General features: G+C 36.8%; 2 protein-coding genes and 1 long non-coding RNA gene across 4 annotated transcripts in view; 1 reads left to right on the top strand and 2 right to left on the bottom strand.

The window, feature by feature from the left end:
* LOC113054931 (synapsin-2) overlaps positions 1–22028 on the bottom strand; it is a 113303-nt gene that overhangs the window by 67050 nt on the left and 24225 nt on the right. For both annotated transcript variants that reach the window (XM_026220738.1, XM_026220737.1), the window contains exons 2-5: positions 19539–19596; positions 14322–14413; positions 11894–12050; positions 11626–11715 (exon numbers count right to left, since the gene is read on the bottom strand). In XM_026220738.1, the coding sequence (XP_026076523.1) occupies positions 11626–11715; positions 11894–12050; positions 14322–14413; positions 19539–19596 (397 nt within the window). The remainder of the gene's footprint in view (positions 1–11625; positions 11716–11893; positions 12051–14321; positions 14414–19538; positions 19597–22028) is intronic.
* On the top strand, positions 3427–8095 carry LOC113054934 (metalloproteinase inhibitor 3-like). The gene is made up of 5 exons (XM_026220742.1): positions 3427–3649; positions 6606–6682; positions 6789–6885; positions 7178–7296; positions 7747–8095. Exons 1-5 carry the CDS (start codon positions 3514–3516, stop codon positions 7897–7899), a joined length of 582 nt encoding a protein of 193 aa, XP_026076527.1. The 5' UTR covers positions 3427–3513; the 3' UTR covers positions 7900–8095.
* LOC113054936 (uncharacterized) lies at positions 4874–6153 on the bottom strand. Its single transcript, XR_003277463.1, has 2 exons — positions 5751–6153; positions 4874–4952 (listed from the first exon to the last, which is right to left on the bottom strand). It is a non-coding gene; the product is annotated as an uncharacterized LOC113054936 (long non-coding RNA).

Here is a 22028-nt window from a genome sequence, read left to right as displayed (position 1 = left end):
TACCAGGAAGTTTTAGAGCACTTCATGCTTCCTGCTGCTGACCAACTTTATGAAGATGCAGATCTCATTCTCCAACAGGACTTGGCACCTGCACACAGTGCCAAAGCTACAAGTATCTAGTTAAAGGACCATGGTATCCCCGTCCTTAATTGGCCAGCAAACTCACCTGACCTTAACCACACAGAAAATCTATGGGGTATTGTGAAGAAGATTTGAAAATGTTTCACTTTTTGAATGGAATAAGTGAAATAAATCAACTTTTTGATAATATTCTAATTATATGACCAGCACCTGTATATTAAATGATATAAATGTATACATTTTCTGCTCCCATATCTTGAATTTTGTGACATTTGAAATGTACTTTAATAAACTGAATCATACAGTGAAAGAACACAGTGTAAATGCGCATACACACTAGTCTAACCTACTACACTTCATCAGGCACTGAGTCTCTGGCACTTAACATAAAATACTATGACTTGGTTGGCATGATACACGGTCTATTAGTCAAAGGAAATCCAGGAAATACAGAAAATATTTTACTGTACCCATTTTATGGCCCTTATATTACATATTTGAGTTAATGCAGATGAAAGTAATCTCAGGAGAGACCACCCTACAGCAAAACTGGTGTCTATAGCGAGATCGTGCTACGATTGGTCAGCAAAATGTGGCTGTTGTCTGATTGGCTTGAGTAGACGGTGGGTGGAGTCCATTTATCTGTGGATTGTCAGCATGTCCTGACACAAGAAATGTTTCACAGTTTGCAAATTACACAGGCGATTCACAAATAAATTCCAGGCAAAGTTGTGGTTGTGACCATAGGCGGAGCGTCTGTCCACGTATGGGGACTTGGGGCAAAAATGCCACTTAATCTGACAAAAAAAATGCCCCTGCATAAACAAATATAATCTATTACGTCTATTGCAAACAAAGTGAATATGATTATACAGTGTCGAATGCGGACGTATTTTAATTTAGGTGTTTTTACAGTGTTGCACATTTTAACCAATCACACACAATTCTGTTGGGTTTAGGAATTCAATGGCAAAACAGAAGCGTTCAGATGAGTCCTCACTGAAACTCATCAGTTTTGTTAAGCGCGTGTGCGTTCGCTGACTGAATTCTGGACTCTTGTGAATTCCCCCATCACAAACAACAAAGTCAGGGAGTGGCCAGCAACCAGTTTGGGGTGGAACAGAAATCTTCATTATTTCAATATAAAAATATGTTTGATTATAAAGCACTGGACTGTTTTAGTGTCTAAAACACAAATTAGTACAATTAATTTTCTTAACTGTAACTGAGATATTGGTAAATAAGAATAGTGAATATGACTCTTTTTGTATTATTCCTTACCTCCAGCTATTTTAATAAAGGGGCTGACTATAGCTTTATTGTTTATTCAGCTTCTAGAAACTCCCAAATGCTTGCTCTTCAACATTGCATACTCCTGGATGAGGCATGCATAGTGATACAATTTTTAAAAAGGCCGAAGTCAACAGTCATAAATGCCAGAATATAAAAGTTTAAGAGTATATTATAAGAGTTTTTTCACACATTTATATGTTTTAATTTTCGCATATTTTCTTGCATAAGTGCACTGAGTTCACATTTATTTGTGCATTAAATGACAAAAAAACAAAAAAAAAAAATATATATATATATATATATATATATAATAGTGTGCCTTATAATGGTAATCTCGAATTGCAGAATATATTTTAGTACATGCATTTGAGAGATGTGTGCTGCATACAAGCAGTTTGCAGTTTTCGGCTTAAAGGTTTCGTTAGTGGTGGCCCTTGTTAATACATTTGGCTGCTTTTAGCCTTACCCTGGAGTTGGTACACCCTCCAATTATGGTTGATATAGGCAAACAATCAACTTTTGAAGCATTTGCGTTTGAAGTGCCTAAAGCACATCCATGACCTCTCACTTATCCCTACTTCTTTGAAATGTAAAAATTCGAGCCATCTGGACCGTAATGAGGCAATATTAGGGAATGGGAAAAGTGTTTCATGAGCGCCACCAAACATGCCCCTCCTCGCCATCTCTCCTCTCACAAGCTGTCAATGCTGCAAACACACAGGCAGCCTGTCCACTGTCAGTTGGAGGGGCGTGGTTACGGATGCTAAGCAGACACCCAAGGTGCGTTCCTTTCGACCGTAAGTGTACTGCGAAGTGGACTTCACAGGGTATTCCGCCATCTTAAGTGAGATTCCAATCCGAAAGGAGCGAACATGTTCAGTTCGAAGGGCACTGAGCACGGCACAGGGAATAAGTGAACATCGATACATCACTTCACAGGAAGTGGAGAGCGATTATCCCCAAACTGTCATTGCGCGCAGCACGTCATCACCAGTCAGAACGGCCGTCTTCGCTGTCTTCGTTCATATTCATTACGGACTGTAAAAAGGTATGATAATGTAAAAGTGACTAGAAGCAGAGGAGGCTCTGCCATTTTTCTTTATTTTTTTACTTTATTTACCTAAGTGTTCACTATACGGCTGTGCGCAGGAAGAAGGAGCACGAGACCACTATGCAATTTATATGACCATTTATTAAAAACACATATAGGCTATACAGTTAACCAAATAAAAGTTATTTTCATATTTGCATGACAGCAGGGCTTCAATTCTGTTAATAGTCACAGCAGCAATTGTCAATTAAAGTGTATAATAAACATACGTTTTTCATTATATAGTACTCAATGTTTTTTTTATTGTATATTGTACATATTTTAAATGTGATTGTAATAAAAAATTTAAATATGAATGTAGTCTTATATATTTATATCATAATCTGCGCGACGCCATAGGTGACTTTCTTTGATGACGTCTGCAGCGCGTTCCAAATGAGCGGTTATTGTCAGTGAAGTCCACTTCAACTGATATACAGTGCTCAGGGAGTAGGGAGCAGTGAACACTGCGTAGGGACCCTGTCGAATGGAACACACCTCCAAACCGTCAAATCTACGTCATCAGGGAAGGTCCTCCAATGCAGAGGGGAGGGGCATTTTCAGATTTTGATTAAAGATTAGAAGCCAAAAAATGTTTGTGTGTGTCTGGATTGACTTGCATGGATGAATTGTTCAACACAAAACGATAACTTTTAGGCAAACAAAGTAAATATGGTACATTTTGATTTCAGTTGGACTTTCTAACTGACTTTAGCATTCTATTTATTTGTGTTTAATGTTTGTTAACCTCTTTACATTTATCTATGGACCATAATCTATTTATGTTTTCTTATGTTGCAGCGGGTTGAGCTCTCTCGGCCACCGTAGTAGTGAGGTGCAATCCCGTTTTTTTTTTTTTTTTTTTACTTTACTCGCTGGAAGCGATTAGGTGCGTTTTGTTGTAAAACCTGGCAACCTCGTTAGTGAGGTCAGATGGGAGGGAAATATAAGAGCTATATAAGATGCGATCTAGAAATCTCTAGAGAAAGAACAAGAAAGCTCTATCTGGTCATTACCTTAAGTATATTGTTTAATCTTGTGCTGTGAGTATGAGTGTCCCGCTGTCTGCTGCTGTTACTCTAGGACTGCTGTTCTTCCTGTCTGTGGGACTGAATGAGCAGGTGGCCGAGGGCTGTACTTGTGTCCAAAGACATCCTCAACAGGTGTTCTGCGTGTCTGATATTGGTAAGTCATCGCATGCATGGCTAATTAAACAGGAACAGCTATAGATGCCATTTAAAAATCTAAAAGTCGCATGCTGCTTTGAAATAAGAAACTAGACGTTAGCTTTATGGAGAGCAGTGTTGAGTAGTAACTAGGGTTGCATGGTTTAGGCTCCAATGCTGGTGTTGCCATTTATTATTATTATTTTAAACCGTATTGTCTCATTGCGGTTCCTCCGTAAGTCATGTAGCCTAGCCTATGTGGTGCAGTCCCTAAAATGCTGAAACATTGCTGCCTTCGAATAAACAAGCTTTTGAACCCGTTTATTACCGGCTTTATTATATAAACTTGATACCAAAGACTAGGACTGCGTTTTAGGGCCACGTGAAAAAAAGAAAAATTCTAAGATTACGAGATTAAAGTCGAAGTGTTTTGAGGATTTGAACAGAAATTTAAAGTTGATTTTGAGTAGGCCTTTATTGCGCATGTAAACGTCCCGGATCGAGAGCATTTTACTGCGAGGAAGAGTCCGTTTTAAGGGCTTGTGGAAACCGTTTAATCTCAAGAATACATTTATTAACAGACTGGGCTTAGTTTCCCAAAAGCTTCGTGAGCCTAGAAGTTCGTAAACGATCGTACGACTGATCTTAATTTTACGGTCTGTTTCCCAAAAGCAGTAACTTAAGTAGCACTTGAAAATCATTGTAGATCTACGAGTGCTTTGGAGTAATGGTAAAGCCCTGAGTGCATTTTAAGAAACCCGAATTATGCAGACACCTGCAGGCAGATTACATATTTAACTGGATTCAAGTGCAATATGATTCTAATAAAGATTTGACCGTGCTTTATTTTACACTTGGACTCGTTTTCTTTTTGTATTAATTTATAAATCTAAAAGGGGCACTAAATCTACTAAAAGGTATAAAAATTTTAATTGAAGGACTGAACAACATTTGTCAATGACTTTTAAGTACACGAAAACCAGCCGTATTGGACCCGGAAATTCTCTCTCCTTCCTAACATTGTTAGGTGCTGTTGTAGTACTCCTGAAAAGTATGATAAACATGAAAAATGAAAAAGAGAGCGCAGCCGTGATGACTTCTGTGATTGTGTATTTACTCTGAATGAAGCACATCACGGGCGGGCCACCTACTGAAACGTGCGATGACGTCATGACGCAGGTGTGCCTAGCGACAACAATTCAATAAATGTACTTTGTTTTTTTTTTTTTTTTTTTTTTTTTTAAGCACAAATAAGAATTTAAACCCCATTTAGGAATATTAGAAAAATAACGATGTTATAAAATGGATTCAAGGAAAATGTACTATGTTAACATAGCTTGTATTCCATATATCACACTGTAACCATTTAAAATAAAATTTAAGTATTTAGGTTCATATTTTAAATTTTTTTTTCTATTTTTATTAAAAGAACCGCATTTTGACATGGTCAGACATGATTATGACCACTTCATAGGTTTTTGTAGAAAGCCTTACTTTTTAAAGTGATTAAACATGGATTTAAATTTAGATACAATTTATACACAACGAAATTCAAACAATTGCGTCGATTAAATGAGAAGCAAACCAAGAACGTCGTGTGTGGATTGAAGTGCGTATAGGACCTATGTTTCCGTGGTTTGTCTTCGTCCTTTTAATCAAATTATTGAATAAATGTTTCAATAACACGGGCTATTTGTTGATTTAAAGCAATATGCTATATTATATAAAGGCAATAAACATGGCATGACTTATAGTGCTGAATTGCAGAGCTGGAAAAAAAAAAATACATGTGACCAGAAGGTTTTTTTTTTTTTTTTTTTTCATTGAGAGGAAAGCGTTCAACACATTTAGGTTATAACGTGGTTTTATTCAAAATAAGTTTCCAGAGCAGGGTGATCCTAGCTGAAAGCTGCTCGGGAATAATTTTCACATTAGAACCATCCTGTAATGCAATGAAGCATTCAAACTGCTTTATACTTCACAAATGGTAAAAAGTGAAAGTTTATTAAGTTACTTCGTAGTTTACATTTCATCTACGATCAAAACTGAGCTAAATGCATAAGACCATATAACCTGTTCCTGGCTCTGTAGCCAAAGCCTATCATTCACAAAAAGGCAACATTGTGATAGTGCATAGGGAAGATCAATTAGAGAGCACATATTTCTAATAAAATAACAACATGGCTAACACTCCATTCAGTCAAGATTTAAAGTAATGACATGTTAACTGAAAGAATGTTTAGGCCCCGAACAAGAGGCTGAGGTCAACCCCCACATAGATTTCTAAAAAAAACAATTTTAAGCTCTGAGGCTAATTGGTGGGTAACTTGTTTGGCCATACTAAAGAAAAATCAAGATACTATGTACACTTCAATCTTTAGTCGTTGGTGGTTTGCGCCAGATTGCATGGTGCCATGTTGATTTTATTTTTATTTCCGACTGGGCGGCCCAGCTGTAAAAGTGGTCCAGCTCCCAATAGCAATACATTTGTTTTTACTGCGCATGCTCTGTGAATGGAAAAAAATAAATACTGTAAGTTTAGACTAACGGAAGAACCTAAAGCTTTTGACCTTTTCATAAAGCCTAAATTGGCTCAAGGATTTCTACACATGTTGAGAAAGATATCGCTGAACAAGAAGATCATGCTGTATTTGAGAAATGTGATTCTTTATTGACTTGGAAGAATAAACCACGATGGAAACTTTGAGTGATGAATACCAGACAAGAATATAGCTATTCGTCATCCTGTGAAATAATTACAAAGATGGCCTACTCGCATGTCCCATGCAGCTATAACGAATGCAAAAAAATATTAGTGAAATTCAATTTCTCGATTTAAAAAAAAAACCGCGATTGATTATTTGAGCAACCACAAACATAGACGAGATCATGAGCGAAGACCGACCGGCTGAGTGATGTTTTTATGTAGACTGAAACATTAATGAATAATAAACAATAACTCTTTTACCAATTAGTGATTCGAGCGAAGATCCTTGGAAGTGTTGCCAGCGCTCGCCCCGACTTGGTTGCATACAGTATTAAAGTTATCACGGTGAGAAACTGTACCTGAGACCATTTCAAATTCTAAATTTGGCAATTTTTTTTTCCTAACAAGTGGTGTGGGTTTTTTTTTTTTTTTTTTTTTTTTTTAAATCCAGACTTTCAAGTCTCCCAACAAAAAGAATATTCGAGTCCTCTACTCAAGCAAAACATCATGTGGGGCTCGTCCGGAAAACGGCGAGTATCTGCTGTCAGGTAAGATCATACATGACTAGGTGTGTGTGTGTGTGTGTGTGTGTTGCTGACGTATCCGGGCACAGCTCTGTATAATGACACGGGTATTACAAGGAGAGGGTGACTTATGAAGACATTACCCATTTTTCAAAACTCTTATAAATCATACAGATTGAGATTTGAAACTTAGAAATGCACAAAGTTTCCTGTGAGTGTTAGGTGTAGGGCGATAGAATATACAATTTTAATAGCTCAAAAAGCATCGGAGAAACTGTAAAATAAATGGAGATGGGTGTTTTTCTCGCCCTCTAAGGACACCTTGTGGATGGAGTGATGGTTTTTGGTTTATGTGACCTTGTGTGGCGTTGGGACCAACTCTCCTCCGTTCAAAAGAGGAACCTCAACCTGTATCGGACTGGCTGTGCCTGTGAGGTAAATCAGATCCTATTTTTGCAATTCACCGTAATCTGAATTATGTTCAGTGCTGTTGAAATCCAGTGGTCTTAATATTTGCTCAACTACATTTTCTGACAATTTGATTTGTCACACACACACACACACTCCCTAATCCTGGGCTCAGCTCGTTTTCAGAAAGTTTTGTAAAAGACTTAGACATTTAATGCATCAACCTATTTGACCAGGACTTTCCACCTTATGATTAAACTTGCTTTGTAGACAAGAAGCCAACCATAGAGCGCTAAAAGGCAAGCTTCAAGTCTTCAGATCTTCCTAAAATGGGTTGCATTTGCTTGCTTTTGCTTTAATAATTGGAGCCCTTGCATTAGCCACCAACTGCTATCAATGATATTGACTTTTGTAGTAAGACTGCTGTAGTCATTTAATGAGCATTGGGAAGTCTTCTCTAAAAACTGATCTCTACAGATTACATCCTGTACTGGAGCGTCCTGTTTGAACACCAAGCATCAAAGAAAGTGTCTGGTAGGAGTCAAGAACTCAATCAGTCTTGGTTATGAAGAGGCTCTTCAGGCTGTTTGCCTCCCAGGCAGACACGGCTCCTGCAGATGGCAAAAATGATTTAAAAGGAACTCAAAATGATTCCCTGAAGACCAAGTGACTCTGCCAGTTTGGAGATTGGTTCTTCAGAATCCTTAGAACATCCTTTAATTTAAACATTTTACTGGAGCTTTGCAATGCTGTCAGCAAATACATACAACATTGTGTATGGAGATGTGCTGTTAAACCATTAAACTGTTTACCGTTAAACTTTAAAGCGTCTGTGTGTTCAAGGGGAAATGGCAGTGTTTAAGGTTCCTTTCCACAGAACCACTGCCACATCAGACAACAGGAAGTTATCAAGGTGTCTACTAGAAAGATGTAACCAAAATCATATTAGCTTGTTTGCACAATGCAGAAAGCTGATAATTATTTTGAATTTGTTTCAGACGTGTTATTGAAACTGTGTACACTTGTGGAGACTTGAATTTCCACAAACTTTTTTTTTTCTGGGGCAAAAATCAGCTTCACTTTATGCTTTTTATTTCACTTGTTTTATGTGGCCAGTAAAACTGTAAGCTGTACTTTGCATATAACCAACATATCATACTGTAGCTTGGGTGGTGGGTGGGTGCGGGTTTTTCTTTTCTCAGAGGGGAAAAAACTTATTTCCACTTAATTTAGCAGTTTCATCCAAAGTGACTCAATGAGCATGACTGCATAACCAAACCCTTATAAAAAGTAGTATAACCAGCAGTGAAATGTGTGTCAGGTCCGCTCCATGGACAGTGCAATTATTAAAAACACACCGATGGAAAAATATGTAAATATAGCGATGCAATAGGAATAAAAAGACGTATACTGTAGAATTAAATATAGAATGGAAAATAATGTGCATGAAAAGTCTTTAGGATACCCAAGGATGTATAAGAGGCAAATGTGCAAACAGATGGACACTGTCAGTATGTCAATGTAAGGTAGTGAATGAACATCTCACTGATAAAGTGAATATTATGTGTAGACCTGAAGATGTTAAGAGGCTGGTGGCCTGGGGGGAAGAAACTCTTCCTGAGTCTCTCGGTTTTTGCCATCAGGCTACGGAAGCATTTACCAGATGGCAGCAAAGTGAAAAGCTGGTTACTGGGGTGGATGGAGTCTTTGATTTTAGCAGCTTTACTTCTGCAACAATTGAAGTAGATGTCCAGCAGAGAGGGGAAAGCAGACTCGGAGATGCGCTCAGCTAAGCGCACAACTCTCTGCAGGACTTTGCAGTCTTGACTGGAGCTGTTCCCATACAATAACAGAACACCTGAGAAGAGATGATGCTGACCCTCAGAGGACCTCAGATGATGCTAGCCCTGAATCAACATACAGAACTACCAAATATTGCTTCATGTGTGACTGCATCATATAATAATTGTTGTTAATAGTGTTCATCGTCTGGTTGACTACGTCTTCTATTAATTTTTCTGAAAATTCCTGTCATATGCACATAAACTGACAGTCACATCTTCAGAGACTGAAGAGAAAGAATATTCCCCAACCTGCACTGAAAAAGACTGTTCCTTCAAATAAGAAATCAATTTGAAAACAGTCCCTCTCAGACCCACAAAATGCTCTAAATGATTAATAAGGATATCATGATCTATTAGCTCAAAAGATGCACTAAGGTTGAGCATGATTAAAGTTCCTTGACTACCCAAGTCTGTAATGAGTAACAAATAATTGGAAACTCGCACTAAAGCTGATTCAGTGCTGTGTACTGCCCTAAAAGCAGACTGAAAAGCATCTAGCACATCATTATTAGCCAAAATATATATATATATATATAAAACCACTTTCTTCAATATTTTCGAAATGCATGGGAGCTTTGAATTGACATGCTTGCTTAAGACTTGATGGAAAAAGACCTGTAGAAAGGCGACGGTTCACAATAGATGTAATACTTGGTCCAATAAAGTCCGCTGTCGAACTAAGCAAACCTGAAGGCAAAACATTTCAATTGAGCAATAATATTACTAATATTGATGGATGAAACCTGATCAGTTAGTAGAGATTTCAGCTACCTTTCCATCCAAATCATGAAACCTGGACCTAATGGTTTTTTTTTTTTTTTTTACAGAGAAAACACTTAAAAACTTCTCACATCAATCCGTAGATGGAGGAATCGTAACAGCATATGGATTAAAAACACTCTTGATAGTTTAAAACTAAATTTCTGGTGAGTCTTTAACAGCTTTCTGATACCCAAGAAGTGAATCTCGTAAAATCTGGTGAGAGACCAGAAGTTTATTTTTCTTCCATGACTGTTCTAGTTTTCTATACTGCTAAGAACACAACTTTGTCCATTAAACCAATGCAACAGAGTCCAAGACTTCAGAACATACAGAATTAAAAACAGCAAGTAAATAATCTGGACCAGCTGTGAGAGGTGCAGACTCCAATCATGCTATACATCAGAAAAGGGAATAAAACCCTGTGGTGTTGATGGAGTAATTGTATGGGAACAAATATAAGAGGACTAACTCGTCCTCATTTAGTTTAAAAGTAACAGGCATATGATCCGAAGTACAAACATAATTATCATCAACATCACAAATTGACAGCCCTAAGGAAAAAACAAGGTCCAAAGCGTCCAAATCATGCATAGGCCATGAGACTTGCTGAATAAAATTAAATGTGTCCAAATCAGGTCCGAAAACCCCTTGACCAATGGCTTGGGGTCAGAAAGCCTAAAAAATAAACATGAAAACGCCCCTACACCACCACATGTTGTTCAGGAAGGTTTCTCTTCACTTATTCAGTTCTCAGACACGACTGGACTATCAAACAGGACTGGTTTCTAAAGCTGTGAATCTGAAGGCTCTGGAGTGATTCTGGGTGAAGGAATCGTCTCTGATATCAGCTCAGAGTTCATCCAAACTCATCAGGCATTAAAGGAGAAAACCCAGAGCTGTTATCTTGGGAAAAAGATGTTGCAATAATTGGGTGCCAATAACTGTGGTCAACGTGAACTAGAGAAAAAACATTTATTTCATGATATTTTACCCCCACTTTCCATTGTTTTATTTCAATGAAAGGTTAAAATTGTTTTAAATTTATTTGAAAGATCAAAAGGATAAATGATGCAGATTTATTTTCACAGCCACCGTTGCTCATATTTACCAAGGGTGCCATTATAAGTGGAGAACACTACATTTTCAGTGTTACATCATTTGGTTCCTCAGCAGTTCTATACACACTATACAGCACAGCTACCATAAAAATAACCCGTTAAGACCTTGTATAGTTCTTTAAAGGCTCTCTAAGTCTCTCTTAGTTTAGTTGGCAAAGGATTAAAAAACAACAACATTAAAATACAGTCTATTTCCTGAAGAAGACGTGGTTCCCAACCTTTTTGTCCCAAAAGGCCCCCCTTCAAGGAAATATCCCAGGGCCCCCACAGAACACATTTTGACCTCAGAAAAGCATAAAACTTCAAAAGCCCCTTTGCCATCGTAGTAAATTCCCATTCACAGCAAACATATGAGAGTGGAGTGACATCTTGAATCTAAGGAGGAGAATGGGGTTCCTCCATTTGACAAAGGTGTTAAAGTGGTTCCCTCAGGATTACAAGCCAATGAACCACTTTAGTGAATATTTAGCACCACATTTGTTTAGACTGCTTAATGCAAATAATGTATAATAACCAAAATAACCAAAGTGTCACATATTTTGTTCATCAAAATCAATAGCTTGTCATACTTAGTACAAAAATATAGTTGTTTTAATCAAAGGAAATGAAAGACCAGGTAGTCTTGTACTTACCATGTCCCTGTAGTTTGAGTAGAAGGTCTGATCAACAAGAGGGAATTGATCTGCTCCCAGTTTCTTGTAGATGCTGATCAGTTGAGAAAACTAGGAGAAAACAGAGAATCAGTCTGGAGGCAAATTTTGAAGCATTAAAACTGTCCTTTAGTAGTGTCCATGCCACAATGTGGTCTGATCTGAACACACATTTATACATTAAAAAAATATATATGTGTTTGATCCTATGGCACTGGAGAACACACTGTAGTAATGGATGTGTACTCACAGCCCATGGCTTGTCACAGAGGTTATAAATGGACTCCAGCGAGTTGACGCTGGGGATCCCAGCATACTGCAGACCGATGATTATATTGCGGAAGTCTTCATTCTGTGCCATGCTGTAAGCATGCTGTCGCACCAAGACAAAGTCAGGCTTGAAGGACCTGTGTGCATATAATAATATATAGAGAACAGAACAAACAGAGCAAAGTGGCAGTCTATTATCTGTTCACCATTTTAAATGAGTAGTGTTTAATCATGTATGTACTGTGTTGTAATATAATATAATAATCCTACTGGACGAAACCACATTTAAACATAACTAGTTGCTTCTTTAAAAATATAATTAATAATAAATAGTTTTTAATGACAAGCTTTAATGTCTACAGATAATATCTTTTGAAGAATTTTTATTTTAAAGATAATCATGAAGAACAATTTGACTATTTTCTGTTTCATGACATTCACTTTCTTTTAACCACCTCAGACAGGCTTCATATAGATAAAAAAATAAAAAAATAAAAAAATAAATAATAATAATTTATATATATATAATTATTATTATTTATTTTTTATTTTCATATATATATATATAGTCCTATAAAAGCCAGTCTTTTCAGCTTCTGTTCTGTTTCTGTACTGCTTCTGCTCTGACACACAGGCTATGGCTTCACCATCCCACAAACTAAAGAAACTGAACTTTATTTCCTCATTTGTAGTAAAAACAAACTGTCATTTTAATAATACATGTGTGATACATGCACAGAATAGTGTTTTTTTGTCAACACTGTCAACTCTGTGATTATAATAAATTACACAGAGCTAAAAATCTTCTCAAAAGTGTTTCTGTGGTTTCTGTGGTCATTCATTCAATGTTCATCACTGACACCATTCAAAATGGCATTTTTGATTGTCTGTTTGTCAGTCTGTCTGTACATAAAGTTAAAATAATAATGTTTGGGAGTGAGTTTGAAAGAGACCAGAGACAAAAAGAGAAATGAGAAAATAAATAACGGAGGGTTCAATAAGAGAGAGACAGTCCTGTCTGGACAGAAAGTCATTCACTGTATTGGGATTTCAACACAAGGAAAGCATGTTCTTCATGTGATGCGATGATGTATAATACTAAAAAACTGTATGGAAATACATACAGTGCTTGATGTGTCAAGAGTCAGCACTGCTTCTGTGTTCTGCGTGAATGAAAAGAGATCATGTCTGTATGATGCTGCAGGGCTGAGATATGGTCATAATGTTACACAGTTGCTCGGGTTTTCTAATCAGGGTGTTGCTACTCAAGGGAGTCAAAACAGCCCACCCTTGAGCCTCTATGACTTTCTGAACCAGAGACATACACAGACAGTGATCCTGTAGCTCAATTGGCAGAGCATTGTGTTAACAGCGCAAGGTTGTGGGTTCGATTCCCAGGGAGCACATGTTAGGTAAAAAAAAAATGTTAGCCTGAATGCACTGGGTCTGATAAATGTAGATATGATCTCAAAATTTGGTCCCAATGTTAAGCCTATGGAACTTTTTCATTTAGGTTTTTGACCACCAGTCACTTAGAAGTCATAAAAGTAATATCACACCTCTCGTTAATAAGATGCATGATTTGAAACCTCATTCATGGGTCAAAGACAAACGGTGCGGCACGAATCACACACCTAAGTTTTGTCTAAAAGAAAGAAGAATAATAAGTATGCAACAGAATAGTTTTGACTTCACAAGCACCACCAATGATGATCAAAACATATGCAAAATGAATTTAAAGAAAGAAAACCAGCATGTTTCCCACATAAGTACAAGACACATGAAAACCGCATACTGATGCCTACACTCAGACTCATTATGAGTCTCAGGTAAAGGGAAAATCCACCCACTGTACTCATTTAAAACAGTGCAAACCCTCCTGCATGAGTAAGCTGTGCAACCACAGTGGCACATAGATCTGCTTCCTGTCTTTTTGTTAAACCACAGTGTGGTCATCATGACAGTAAATCACATCAGCCTAAATCTTACTCTTATAATCAGTTAGCTGGGCTTTGTGGGCTTTACATTAGCAGTTGTTGTGACAGTATTTTCTTTTAACAAATGGCGACAGTATGCATCAGCAATATTTTTGGTCTATTTACCTGAATTAAATAGATAAACATCTTTAATCTAACAGCAAATGTCTTTAAAAATAACTTTCAGTTAAGGGCTACACTAGAACAAAGATGCAAAGCTAAAACACAGACTAAAAGCGTAAAACATCAGTTTCCCTTCATGCCATATAGGCTAAGTTAGTCAGAACGCTTTGTTAGATGATCTTTAAAAAGACACTTTATGTGGTAACAAACTGAAAACTGACTGATGGATGAATGCTGGAAACTGCAGAACATTTGATGAACTCATGCTGGCCTCGCCGCTGTATTTTCGGATGATTATGTTGAACTTACCGAACCACTTTTGTTCCATTTCTGATCACTTGCATGTCCACACTGCATGTGCCATTAGCATGAGCCACAAGGTTGATCTCCGAGAACTCAGCCTGAAACAAAAAGAAACATGCAAATAAATGTAATTTACTCTTTATTTGGATAGTCCACATGATGTGATATTCATTCATGTTTATTTTGTGCTATAACTTGTAGTAAATCAGAAGAGATTGTCTCTCAGCGCTGCTGCTTGAACTCAGATCCAGCGATCCATCATGCCACATCAAAGCACAAAAACTGATGAATGAACAGAATTCAAAAGCTGACCATTTGTTTCTTCTCAGAAGTAAAGAAATCTCTCGTTAGAGCATTAGTAGAATGTTAGATTAGGATTAGTAGAATAAATTGCACAGTTATTCAGTTAAATGTGTGTTTGGGGACCATCAAAAATTAGCCAGCATAATGTCGAAAGGGGACTATTAAAATAAAGTGTGCTTAAATGTGTCATGTCTGCTGTTATAAACATGACAAGTATCTCAAATACAATATGTATTCAGAATCTTGGTCTGCCCAGTCAACTTGCAATATTTATTATTTTTCATGTAAATGTTTCTTGTCTCTTGTGGTCAAGATGTGAACTAATCAAGTATAATGAATGTGAATCAAGTTATTCTGGTGTTATAATCATGTATCTGGTGTGCGTGGAGTGTGCAGACAGTGCTGGGGAACAGTATACGGTGAGCTGCGCTCTCTATTTGGACATTAGACTAACTATATGATGAGGTCTCCTTGGTGCAGATATTACAAAAATACAGTATTTGATAAAGTTGCATGTCCTGTTTTGACATTATACTAAATATATGATTATTCAGACTCCTCGTTTCACTTAGAATAAATTCTACTGCTGAGTGGCAGGCTGGAGAGCGAGTCAAAAGAGGTAATAGAGATGATAAACAATAACCACATAAAATGTATTGAACATGAACCTGCCTTCAGGAAAAACTGTATAAAAGACTTTGCAGATATAGATTCTGCAGATTTCCTGAAGGGTCTCTTGGTTTTATTGTCTCTTAATAATAAAATCTAAATTCGGGCATCCAAACCCCAAGACTTTGAGAATGATTCCTCACAGCAGCGGCAGAAGCCCCCTCACTCTTCAAACTGAAAACAGTGCATTAACTTTCCTTTTTACAGTCTTTGACTCTTTTTTGCTTTTAATTACCATCTTTAATAAACATGAGGAAATAGTAAGATGCACTGTTAATTGTCTTCAAAAAGTTATTATCCACTTGATATATTTTTTTATTGTTAAATATATTTTTAAAGGAATAAATCAACTACTAAGAAGTAAGATTCCTACTATTAATATACCAAACACTTGATAACAGCAGTTTCTGTCTGTATGCAGTTCTGTAGATCCTTCTGAAGAACATCAACGTTTTCATCATATTTATTAAAATTTAATAACTGTACATACATTTAATAGTTACATTTCCACTGATATTAATCTGACAGCATCATTTGCTAAGAGGTCAACAGCATTTATCTGAAAATCATCCAGATCTTCAATGTCATTGTCCATTGCATAATCAAACTGTCATCTGGTTATGACACCACTGACATTTGGCATCGCTGACACCTAAACTAAGCTATTTCTGCAAACTAAACTAGTGAGGCACCCTCAGTTCAACTCTATTTTCTATAGTAAATGAATGTAACACCTTGTGTTGCTCATAATGTGTATTGCTTGCAATCACATTAGTCATTTGAACTAAAGCTTGTGATTTTTAAAAACAACAAGCATCGTGAATCGTGTGCCTTTATTCTTATTGTGGGCTTGTTGACAGTCATCTGTTGTGCAATGAGAGCAGTAAAACATGAGGTTTATATGCAGATGCAATAAACATGGCTATGGGAAGATTTCTTGTATTTTCTTATATTTTATATGCTAAATATAAGGAGATCTGGAGAGTGACTGTGATCAGAATACGTCAACAATTAATAAAGTTAGGGGGCACTACCTCAGAAAGTGGAGCCATAAGAAAAACAGGGACACATTGCCCTGGCTAAATGTAGAATGTAGGAAACTTATGAAGGAAAGAGATCAATTATTGAAATAATCTTTAAAATCAGGTCTTACAACAGACCGACAAAAAATTACATCATTAAGAAATAAAGTAATAAAAACTCAAGCTAAAGACAAGCTAAAGCTAACTTTTTCATTGATACTATCAAAGAGGCTAGAGGAAATGGGAAGAGGATATGGCAAACCATCAACAAGCTGATTGGCAGAAAACAGAATTATAACAAAGTTTTAGAGTTGAAAATTAACAATGAATTAGTTACAGATCCAACTATCATAGCTACTGAACTAAACACTTTCTTTTTAGACTCTGTCTATGAAATAACTCAACTTTTTAATTCACCTAGCAACTCTATTCGCTCCATTAGTTGTGCACAGACGATTTTTTACTTACAACAAATAACTGAATTAGAGGGATTAAACACTATCAATAGCTTAAAAAATTCAAAGGCCATGGATATCTATGGCCTTGATACAAATTTTTAAAAATGCATAAAGAGGTCTTTATGCAGCCTATTACTCATCCGATTAATCAGTCTTTAAGTCAATCTATCGTGCCATCAGCAATAATAGAAGTTCTTATGTTGGTGCTGTCTTCCTAGACCTAAAGCGAGCTTTTGATACTGTAAATCACGAAGTTCTTTTATCTCAACTGGATAAAATCATACTTGTCCTTTAGAAAGCAATGTGTTTGTATTAATGACTCAAAGTCTCCATTTAGTGAATGTTCAGTAGGGGTCCCCCAAGGCTCTATACTTGGTCCGATCTTGTTCACACTTTATATTAATGACCTGCCAGAGGCATTTAAAAATGTTGATGTCCAGATGTATGCAGATGATGCTGTAATCTTTACACATGATAAGAACTACTTAGAGATAGCATCCACACTTACATCAGCAATGGCTCACATTGATGACTGGCTCACTAGGTCGTGTCTCTACTTAAACACCAAAAAAAAAAACAGTCACATTTTTTGTATTGTGTTCACCAAAAAATGTATGGAGGTGTCACATTCTAATGTGTTTCTTGGAGGACAGGAGCTTGATGTTGTCAATGAATTTAAGTATTTAGGAGTTATATATGACTCCACCTTAACATTCAAATATCATGTGAAAAAGGTGGCAAATAAAGTTAAATTCAGTTTGCAGAATTTTAAACAAGACAGGCCATTTCTTAACACCAAAGCAGCCAAGTTGTTTTTATATACTATGATTTTTACACATATCGAGTATTGTTTTATAAATTGGTCATTAACTAGCATATCGAGTCTTAAAACTTTTGAATCTCTATTCAAGAAAGCCATTAAAATTTTTGATAAAAAGGCATTGCCATTTCACAATTGCAATATTTTAGAGAGACATTATTTTTTAAGTTTTGATAATTTCAAAAGTTTCAAGTACATTTGTCTAGTTTATAAGGTGTTAAATAATCTTGCTCCACCTCCACTGCATGCCTTTTTTCAAAGGCTTGCAAGCGGAGGTAGTACACGGGCCTCTATAAAAGGGGACTGTATGATACCATTTAGACGTACCACCTTTGGACAAAATGTAATATCAATAATAGGTGGTAAATTTTGGAATAAATTGCCCCTTGTGATACGCGAGTGTCTTTCATTCACCTCTTTTAAAACTCAATTAAAACAGTGGCTCTTAGACAATCAGACATGTACTCACTTTTAACTGTACAATAGTACAATAAGTCATTAATGCTGGGGGGAATTGGTCGCAATTGATCGCGTCCGGAGTGGAGGTTTGTGTTTGCATGGTGTATGTGTGTGTGCTCTGTGTAGTTGTTTTGTGTACATGAATGCACATATGCATTTATTTATTTAGGAAATATTTACATGTATATACTGTATGTACATTTATACATGGTTCATGTTGTATATAGATGTGAATAATTTATGTATGGATAAGTAAAGATCTTGAGTGTATATGTGCACACATGTGTATTGTGCGGGCGCGGACTATTGTTTTAGATGTGTCGCAATTTATTTATTATTTTTTTCAGCAGTATTAGTCACTATTAGTCATAGATTTTCACTGTTAATGTAGTATAGTGGTGAATGTATAATGTCATTGTTATTATGAATTTTTGTCTTGTTTGTTTGTATTGTTGATGTATATTTTTATTTATGTGTATTGTTGTCATTGTGAATGAATGTTATATGATTGTTTTTTTTTTTGTGTTAATTTTTATGTTACCGGCCTAGGGACTGCAGATGAAAAATAGTATCTTTTTACTAAGTCTGGCATATTTACATGGTGTATTTTCATACAACAATGTACATGAATATGCATGGTCCCTATTAAATAAACTAATAAATAAATTACTGCAGGATGGTCATTCACTGGTAAGAAAATATCCAGTTATATTGTTCCAGACTTTCTTAGTTTCAATGGTTTGCTTTCTTGAGTGTTTGGCACAACACAAATTCTGAAGGATAAAAACATTTAAATAAATGTTACACTTTATAATGATTGACTGCCACCATCTGAAGAAGACCTAACAAGTTCACAGGACACAGGACGATACTCACAGTCACAAACAGGCAGATACAGGTGTGTTCACAGACAGAAGTGGACTGTAAGTTACTGAACTCCACCACAGCTCTATCATCTACATGTTCTTGATCAATGGCCAATTCCTACTATTACACTTTGCTGGTTCTCTGGGCAAAAGACAACTAGCAAATCCCAAGTGTTGGCACAATTCAGACCAATAACATTTGTTTCAATTAGCAACAACCTGTTGCTTGTTGCTCAATCACAGGACCTCCATAAACGTGTGTTTCAAAGTCCAGACTATTTGACAGTTGCTTGGCTTTTATTTCTGCTGTTTTACACTGAGTAGCCCAATCACGTTGAAATCTCATTGCTTCAAAACCCCTCTTCACATGGCTGTATTTAAACATTCTGATTACATCAACTGTGTAGCATCACACAAGATGTATCTTCTATAGTGAGGACAAATAAATGACTGCAAATGTAGTGCATCATGCCTATAAAGGATGCAGCATGCACTATTATTTAATAATTAATAGAGACTTGTGGGTGTTAGTAAATCAGCTGAAAACCGCCAACTCAATATTTCAATGATTTGCATGATCAAACGGAGAATAATGTCCAGGTCTAAAGCTTTAATAGATGCTTTACCTGCTCGACTTTGACATCATAATCGCCTTGGACCTTCTTCCCACGGAAAAGCTTTGCCCTGAAAGACAAAAGAAAACATTTATTCATGAATCATTCCAAGCATTGCTTCTAGTGTTGTTCAATCAGCTTATGCAAAAACAATTCAACATCATTACAACCCTGCTGTTATAATGACTGGAAAAACCATCAAATAAACAAACTGTGTAATACCAGAGCTGGTGGATGAGAAATCCTAGCAATGCAAACAGCTGCTGTTGGGATGCACTGTTTCAGCCATTTGATTTTGCACTCTTTTTTGATAAGTGTGTACATTTCTGCATCTCTCTTTCACTCTCTTGAGCTTGTGTCTGGGTGTTATATGAGCAGTCACAGAGAACGCAATTTGACAGCTCACTTTGAGCACACAGCAGGGTAAAACAACCCCATAAAAATGAGAAACAGAGCAGAAATTGATAAAAGATGGAAAGATGGCTGATATGGAGGAATCCGTCTCTTTTACCCTCTTTATTACTGTGCTGAAAAAGCAATCCAGGAGCTCCCTCAGCATATGTTTCTGACCTTTTTATATTGTTTTTGCATAACTTTCAAGCACATAACACAATATTGTGAGTTAATGTGAAGAAGTAACATGCTGACTGAATCTCAGTGTATAATGTTCCCATACTGCGCTCAGAGGAGATGTGTGCTGTTCTGGATGCAGAGCAGAAACTAGGACTGATTATGCAATGCTGCCATCTAAAGGGAATCAGTTGTGCATTGAGGAGTTCAGTGTCCAGTGAAGCCTGCTGATAGCACTACTGGGTTGATCTGAATTTGGGCAGCACTGAGGCAAAACCCCTCTCATCGTGTCTCATCCAACAGACTAACATTACTGTATCTCCTCCTGGGGCTTTAATGCTCTGATTCAGCAGACACCTGGGCCATGATGTGGAGTATTGTGCTATGTCTTTTCAGACTGATCAGATTTAGAGTTTTTTGCATAATTAATAATCAAAGATTCCCACAGACTTGCACTGTCTGAGGGAGAGAAAAAGTCATTTTCAGTTAAATTTACAATTAAATGCATACATTTTGATCATAGTTACAAGCTAAAGACAGAACTCCTGAAAAACACTGTAAAAACTACACATAATGCATTAAAAACCATTCAGAGCACCTAAACAACCATAAAGTGTACACGGTTAACCAATCATAACAACCTAGTAACCAAATAGTAGAGCAAAGCACATAACAGCATAGCAACTATATAGCACATCACTCCATCATCATCATCATCATCATCAGGATCATCAAGATTAGGCATGAGCTTTTTTGTAATTTAGCAAGTAAATACATAAATGAGAAATCAGCTGTGTGTTAGAGAACAGGCCAACTGCTGGCAAACTCTATTAAATGCTGTCATGAATTGCAAGAGAATTCCCAGAGCTGCAGTCACCGCTTCAGTCTTCAGAGACTACAGAGAGTCTGTCTGGCTACATTCACTACAGATCTCAGTGCTTCGTTAGCTTTAGAGCGCTCTTAAGTGAACACACACAAAGACACCTAATGGTTTCCTTTCTTATCTTGAGCTCACTGTGAACTCACTACATCAACAACTACATAACCCTGCTTCATTTGACCAGTTCTTACTATTTAATGATTACCTTTGCTCCAGAACTCTAATTAAACTGCTGCATGTGTGTCATAGACCTGACTGATCCCTCAGATCATGACTTGATGAGGAAAGTGTGCTGTTACTTTGTTAAGTGATCGGGCTTATGATATGACTTATAGTATGGACCAAAATACAAAAACACATAGTGTTGCATTAATTCATTAAGAGTAATTAAATAACCCGAGACTTATTTGTGGTTTTAGTAAACATGAAACGTAAGAAATGAATATTTAAATGTTTTTTGTGATTGAAATGAGAATAGCAGCTATGTCTAAAGCTATAATAAATGCTTTAGCTGCTTTCATAATGCTTTGATTATCCCCTGGCATACGAAAGATACACGAATACCTGCTCATGACTACACTTTGAGTCCATCTCAATCAACTACTGTGCAGAAAGTGTTCTTGTACTGTAGTATCAGGAATGAAGAGGAGCCGGTGAGCAGTAAAACGGTCTGACAGCAGTTATTAATCATTGAGGTTAACCCCGCCATGGCTCCTGACGCGAGGGTCTGATGCTCAACTTCTGGTAATTAAGTCATTCTTTTTTCTGCAGGCTGGCAGTGGAAAACTGAAAGAAAAAAATAGAAAGAAAAGGTTGTCGTTTTTTTTTTTTTTTTTTGGTCCACTTCCAGTTCAGCAGAAGCTGACAGAAGATCTCAGTTCATTGCCATACTGGAATAATCTGGATTATTCTGTCCAGAGAGCCAGTGATTAAAGAGCGCAGTCGTGCTATGAATACACATGATTGACAGGAAGAGAAGCTCTTCTGATTATAGAGTTGTGAAGATTGAAGATGATGCAGCTGAGGCCAAGGCTCAGAAATGAACGGAAACT

The sequence above is a fragment of the Carassius auratus genome, chromosome 36, assembly GCF_003368295.1.
Source record: "Carassius auratus strain Wakin chromosome 36, ASM336829v1, whole genome shotgun sequence".
Lineage (NCBI taxonomy): Eukaryota > Metazoa > Chordata > Actinopteri > Cypriniformes > Cyprinidae > Carassius > Carassius auratus.
Note: the sequence above shows the minus strand (reverse complement) of the source record. Positions and strands in the feature narration are given on the sequence as shown.